Source organism: Chenopodium album, chromosome 2, assembly GCF_948465745.1.
Source record: "Chenopodium album chromosome 2, dcCheAlbu1.1, whole genome shotgun sequence".
Taxonomy (NCBI): Eukaryota; Viridiplantae; Streptophyta; class Magnoliopsida; order Caryophyllales; family Amaranthaceae; genus Chenopodium; species Chenopodium album.
Genome location: NC_137835.1, coordinates 46,167,700 through 46,174,372, shown reverse-complemented (window position 1 = coordinate 46,174,372; position 6,673 = coordinate 46,167,700). Strand labels below are relative to the sequence as shown.

At 32.2% G+C, this 6,673-nt stretch overlaps 1 protein-coding gene across 1 annotated transcript; it reads left to right on the top strand.

Moving 5' to 3' along the window:
- The first annotated feature begins 981 nt into the window (after nt 1-981).
- Nucleotides 982-3,973, top strand: LOC145585721 (uncharacterized). The gene is made up of 3 exons (XM_081642433.1): nt 982-1,112; nt 1,437-1,763; nt 3,185-3,973. Exons 1-3 carry the CDS (start codon nt 1,046-1,048, stop codon nt 3,358-3,360), a joined length of 570 nt encoding a protein of 189 aa, XP_081498559.1. The 5' UTR covers nt 982-1,045; the 3' UTR covers nt 3,361-3,973.
- The last annotated feature ends 2,700 nt before the right edge of the window (nt 3,974-6,673 follow it).

Here is a 6,673-nt window from a genome sequence, read left to right as displayed (position 1 = left end):
ACTTCGTTTGGGTAAAGGGGTTACTTGGTCAGTGTTAAACGAATTAATTTGTCAATGTTATAGGGTTGCTTAGTCTGTGTTTTAGGAATCACTTGATCAATTTTATAAGAGATATTTGGTTCTTTTATAAGTGGTTATACGGTGTGACCAGCCACACACAAGACTTTGTTATCGTAAATTTCTTATCTCGAGGAAACGAGAAAATTCAACATTGTTTTCCAATACAATTTCCCCTACATCACCTATCCCATTTCCATTAGAAGAGAGTAAAAGTATGATATTATAGTCATTATTCATTAGTCAAGTCTATCTAGAAAGTTGCAATTGTGAATCAATCTATACTAATATATTAAAATGCGTTCCTAAAAACGTTGATGTGCCACATAATTCCTATTTTGTCGCGTCACGTCATCTTCCCAACATTTCATGATGTCACATCATCACACAAACAATGCCACATCACCTAAGCAACTAACATTACTCCATATAAAAACATAAGGATTCGAACCCTCAACCTCCTATAACACATATAACTATTTAACCACCTATGCCAATATCAACTATGATATTTATATGGGGAAAAAAAAAAATCATATCAGTTCAAACCACAAGGTTTAAAAAAAAAAATTAAAAAATTATCGATTGTACCTCTACTATAGTAGCAACCCGGGACAACGTCTGGGATCACTCACTAGTTATTAATTAATCACCCCGAAATCAATGGTTGACATTGAAATGGGGAATGAGTCAAGGTGAAGAATGGAAGCTTCTTTGATAGTAATGGTCTTGTAATACAAGGCAAGCCTAATTTTCACGACCATTCTATTCTTTATAGTCACCTATCTCATAACTAACGCGTTTAAACTCGTCAACCGTGAAATTTACAAGTGACCCAACAAGTTTTCTATTATTCCGATGCTATCATATTATGCCCTATAAAAGCTCATATAACTCATGTACTCTACCTCACAACTTCTAAATCTTACCAACTATTTTCTCTATATTTACTCTTTAACACAAAAAATTATTATAGAGTTCATACAATATGGCATTTCCGTCAAAATTTTCTTTGCTTTTCCTATTTGCCGCCATCTTCGTCCAGAGTTCTCTAGGTATAAATCCTTTGAAGTGTTTTTTTAAATCCGATCACTTTTTTAATTCTTTTATTTACATGAGCTTAAATAAACAAACTAAAGTACATGATTAAAAGAAAATAAACTACTGGTAGCTGTGGTAGCTAGGAAATGCTGGATATCTGATAACATTTGGTATATATACAACTTACTGTTCGTAATTTATTGTCACATTGATATTTGTTACGTGTTGAACTAGTATTGCTATGTGACAATTATATTTGAACAATTTATATGCTTTACAATTATTTATTGGTACCAAATATGCAGATTTTGATGATGTAATGATTTTTTTGTATGTAGGAGAACTAATATGTGAAGAATTACCAAGCGATTTGTGTGTAATGGCAATCGCTTCATCGGGGAAGAGATGTGTGTTAGAAAAATATAGGAATGATGTAGAGGAGACAGAGTACCAATGCAGAACATCAGAAGTGGTGGTAGAACGAATGTCGGAGCACATTGAGACTGATAAATGTGTTAAAGCTTGTGGAGTTGATAGAAAGATGGTTGGCATCTCATCTGATAACTTGCTTGAACCTCAATTCACTGCTAAACTTTGTTCTCCTTCTTGTTACAACAAATGCCCCAATGTTGTTGATCTCTACTTCAAATTGGCTGAAGGAGAAGGTAAAATCATTTCGAATGCATGGATGATCTTTAGAAAATTACAATTTTTTTTTAATTGTTTAGTCACTATTTCTCATTTATTCTAACTTTTTTTCCAAAAAAATTAAAAAATATATACATGTAAATTCTAAAATGTTATCGAATTTCGAAATATAAAGTTATTATATTTTTATTATTTCGAAAAATTAATATATTATTAATCATCAAAATTAATATAGCAATTAATGATTACAGATGGAGTATAAGAGCAACTTCAATAATAAGATAATTAACAAATTGGCTTGTTATGACACATAAGATTATAAACTAACATCTTTTGTAGCTAACTAGCCTTCTGACTCATGCAATGCACGGGTTATTCATAAAAAATTGCATTGAAAGATGAATTAGGAAATATCAATAAGTCATTATGGTTATAATGTGAGATCAAAAATATGATTAAGAAATTTAATTTTTGGAATTGTAATTGAAAATGGGGATTAAATAAAGGTGGAGAGGTTAAAATTAAAGAGAGAAAAGCAAAAGGTTGAATTGAAGAGGGGAGATGAAGATGAAGTGTATATAGAAGATGAAGCATATAATTTTAATGAAAGAATTAAAGAAATATAGTGTAATAAAAAAATTAATTAATAGTGTAAGAAGACATGTGACATTTAGGTTAGAGAAAAAGATATTGAAGTGTAATAGGATAGAGACATGTGTTTTCCTTGGTTATAGTTTTTATATACTAAGTATAGATATAGATTTGTGCTCTAATAGTTAGCTAGTAGCTTGTAATTTAATTGAGCCTTAATTTTTTAATTAGCTTTTTACATTTAATTTTATTATTGTAATCAACCTATCTTTTGGCAAGTTTATTTCTCAAGCTAATTTGCTTGACCAAACTAGTTTAATTTTTAAGATCCAATAGTTAAGCTAATAATTAGGGAATTTTCTAAATTGTAAGTACATCCTTAGCTACAACCATTGAAGTTGTTCTTATCTCTACTCTAGGCCTTTTTTCAATGCAGAGTATTGATCATACTCAAATATGTGTGCATGGCATGATTACTTGCCTAGTTGCAACTTTCTGTTTTTCAAAATGGTTAAATTTGGCTCTAACTTTTAACAAAACATTTAAGTCAATATGATATATGTCTCGTATAGTAATAATTGTAAATGTGGATCCTTGTTTTTTTTTTTTTTTTAAAGCTAATATGGATCCATCATCCATCTCTTTATTTTTAAAGTATTTAAAATCACTAGTTTTAAAGCTTTCATCATATTTGCATGAGGGTCGGCTATCAAATTTAAAGTTTTTTGACAAAATATAATTGTGAATTTGTAAAATTAAAGTTAAATTAGATATATTAACTCTATAAATTTACGTAAATGGCTCAAAATAAAAGACTTAAAACTTAAGTATTTCACCATATTTTCAGGAGTATATTTGCCAGATTTATGTCAAAATCAAAAGAGGAACCATCGTCGCACCATGGTTGAGCTCATGAGCTCCGGAGCTGTACCTGGCCCTATTCACGGAAACCATGTTTCATCATCCCTCCATGCAGATGATCATATGGCTCCAGCACCTGCTCCCTTTTCCAGCTTTTTCTAAAAATATTTAATTTTGATGTCAAAAAATTGAATGAAGAAGCCAGAATATATATATTTGTACTGTCAATTTCATTGTTGTAAATTTCAATTTAGAGCGAAGAACCAATTATTTTGAGAGAGACATAAAGGGAGATGAGAATTTCATGGTTTTTATTTCTTCGAGAAAATTGTGAAAAAAGACCGTTTAAGTGGTCGACTTTTTGAAAAAGGACCGTTTAAGTGTAAACTTGTGAAAAAAGACCGTTTAAGTTGCATTTTGTTTGTATGGGGTACTTGGGTGAACTTGTGCGGTGTTCAACGCCAGAGGTTCTTCAAGTTTCCAACACTCCTCAGTGTCGTGACCTTTTCCTTGGTGATATTTGCAGTGTTTATTATGATCCTACTTAGGTGGCCTGGCTTCTTGAACCGGATCTTTAATAGGTCCTATGGGCATGACTAGTCTTTTGTGGTGTAGCTTTTCGAAGTTTGTCTCGTAACTCATACCAAGTGGAGTGAATACTCTTTTTGACATTCGGATTTGTTGTTTAGAAGTGGTCGTAGCATGTATTTCTTTAGTGGGAGAGGAAGAAAAATGATGGTCGTTCTTCTTTCCTTTCGCACTATCTACTTTCAAAAGATCGTCTTCGATGTTAATGCCTATATCATAGACAACATTGAAAGTATTCAAGTTTTGTTGATATTTCAAGTGCTTTGAATACTTTTTTTGTAGGTTCTCGATGAACATCCTTACAGACTCTTTTTCAGTAGGAACTTCAACCATATTAGCGGAAGTTTCCTTCCACTTGTTGAAGAAAGAGGTGAACCCTTCGTTTTCCTTTTGCTTTAGCATCTCCGGTGGTCTATGGTCAGTTTCAACTTGAAATTTGCACTTATATCTATCAATGAAAGCGTTTATTATTCCATCCCAAGTAGAGGTCTTCTCTTTATCAAGAGAAAAGAACCAATGTTGAACTTAGGGATGTCATTGAAATTGAACTTATGCGGAAGAAGTTCCTTGTCCACTAATACGTACCCCTTGTGAGCTAATGCCTTGGAATCTATAGTCATTGGAGAGTTTGCTTACGCTTTCTTGCATGGGCTCCATTTGTTGCTTCACAAGGTCATTAATTTGAAGGGCCATAGCCATCATCAATTCATTCATGTTATCCACGTCCTTCCTAAGTTTGTTGACTTCTTTCTAAGACCCCGTTATCTTCTTAGCTTTTCTCTTTTGTCGAATTGGTTTATTAAAAAGTAGTACTTGGATAAAAGTATTATCCTTGATTAACACCCTTCTCTCCCTGACCAAGTGCTGTGGAAAGGGAAGTTAGGGATACTTTATTGACTATTTGACTCAAACTGTATTCAACATGCAATAGATGAGAAGAAATCATGGAAAAATGAGGGATCATAAGCATGGAAAAACCATGTAGAGAGTGGGAAAATGATATAAATGGAGATATATGGAAGAATTAGGAATAGAATGGACCCCTAACTCAAATGACGAAAAAATCGACTCATGCATGAACCTAACACATGGTCATGGTGTACAAAGTGTGTGAATACTTGTGAGTGTATGTGATGTGTTCAAGACTCGTATTATGACCGTGTGACTAGACTATGTGACTAGACTCAAACAAAGACTAAGTTAAGACTTCACGTATGTGCACCAGACTGGACAGGTTGTAGTATTTTAGTCATAACTTTTGATCTATGACTCTGAATTAACGAAACCAAAGCAAAATGAAAGATAAAACTCGGGGCTATAGATCCATAGGTTGTAAGATTCATAACTCTTTCTAGAACTCCGGCTATGACTGGGTAGTTGGGGATGATGGTACAAATCCAACCAAAAAGAGATTGAACCTGCCCTAAAAAGAGGCCTCTATTTTATTCTTCTCGTATTCATGGGCGCTTTCTGACCAACATGCAATCATTAGGTTAACCCTAAACCTGTTTAATCTATGTTGATTGAATATTAATGCATAAACAAAACTATTATTGGCGACCACTTGAATTATAATCATATTAACCTAAACAAGATTATTAATTATCTTATTAAGCGTGATTACAAGTACAAATTCTTTTTAAACATGATTAAAAGGCCTAATCAATCAATAATAATAATATATCAAGCAACATAACAACAATAATCATCATCATAATAATATAAATCTCCATCTCATGAAAGCATAATAATATTAATAGCAAGTTCCTAGGCATGATACTAATAAGATTAATAACAATACCTATCATGTCACTAAACCATAAAGATCAAAGCTTTATCCCTAACATGATACTAACATGATAGAAGAAAAGAATAAGAAGCATCATAGAAACATAAATGATATTAGAAATTTAGTTATCACCCTAAACACGATACTAGAAAACAATAAAAGCATCCGAACATGATACTAGGAATCAAAATAATCAAAGCATGAGAATAACAATTAAACTACTTACTTGGATGCCTCGTATCTCTGTCTTTCACGTTTAGGGCGAAGGCAACTTCGAACATGGCTAGGTGTGTCTAGATTTAATGTTGTAGAATTTTGTGAGAGGGAAGGTTTAGAAAAAGAATAGAAAGAGAATATACTTTAGTTTTTAGAGAGAGAATAAACTTTAGCTTTTAGAGAGAGAGAATAGAGATTGTTGGTTATTGTTGATGAATAAAAACGAGGAGATATGACCCCTATTTATAGAAAAATAGTTCGAAAATGATAGAAAATACTTCAAGTTCTATACGGAATAAAACTAGGCATATGTCGCCAGGCGACAGACGTTAGCGCCAGGATATAGACTTTGTCATCTGGTGACAGACACTGTCGTCTCAGCGACAAACTCTATCGTTTCGCGCTAATTAAAAGATAAAACGCGTTTTGTACGGAATCCTTTTCTTAATATGGTTAAGTAGCAAATTTTGTGTTTATCAAATTAAAACTGTATTTATCATAAAACATTTATTTTATTCCAAGTAAAACTCTTTAAAATATAATTATCAATCCTAATACTATTAGAATTTAAAAGAACCTTCTAGATTATTCTAGAATATTAAAAGTCAATCCTAATAACTTTAGGAATAATAATTAATAGACCCTCCTCTAGATCATTGGGCCGCATATAAAATTCATTTCGGGTCCACATTAGTATTTTGGCCACAACTTGCTCATTATTCATCGGAATTGGGCTTATAATATATCGTTAGAAAGATCTTCTCAAGCCTGATCCAACTACACTATTATTGGACACTTATCATGGACCAAACTAAAATGGAATAGATATTTTCATAAATAGAGTATATTTTCTGAAACAAAAAGAGAGATATTTTAATAAAA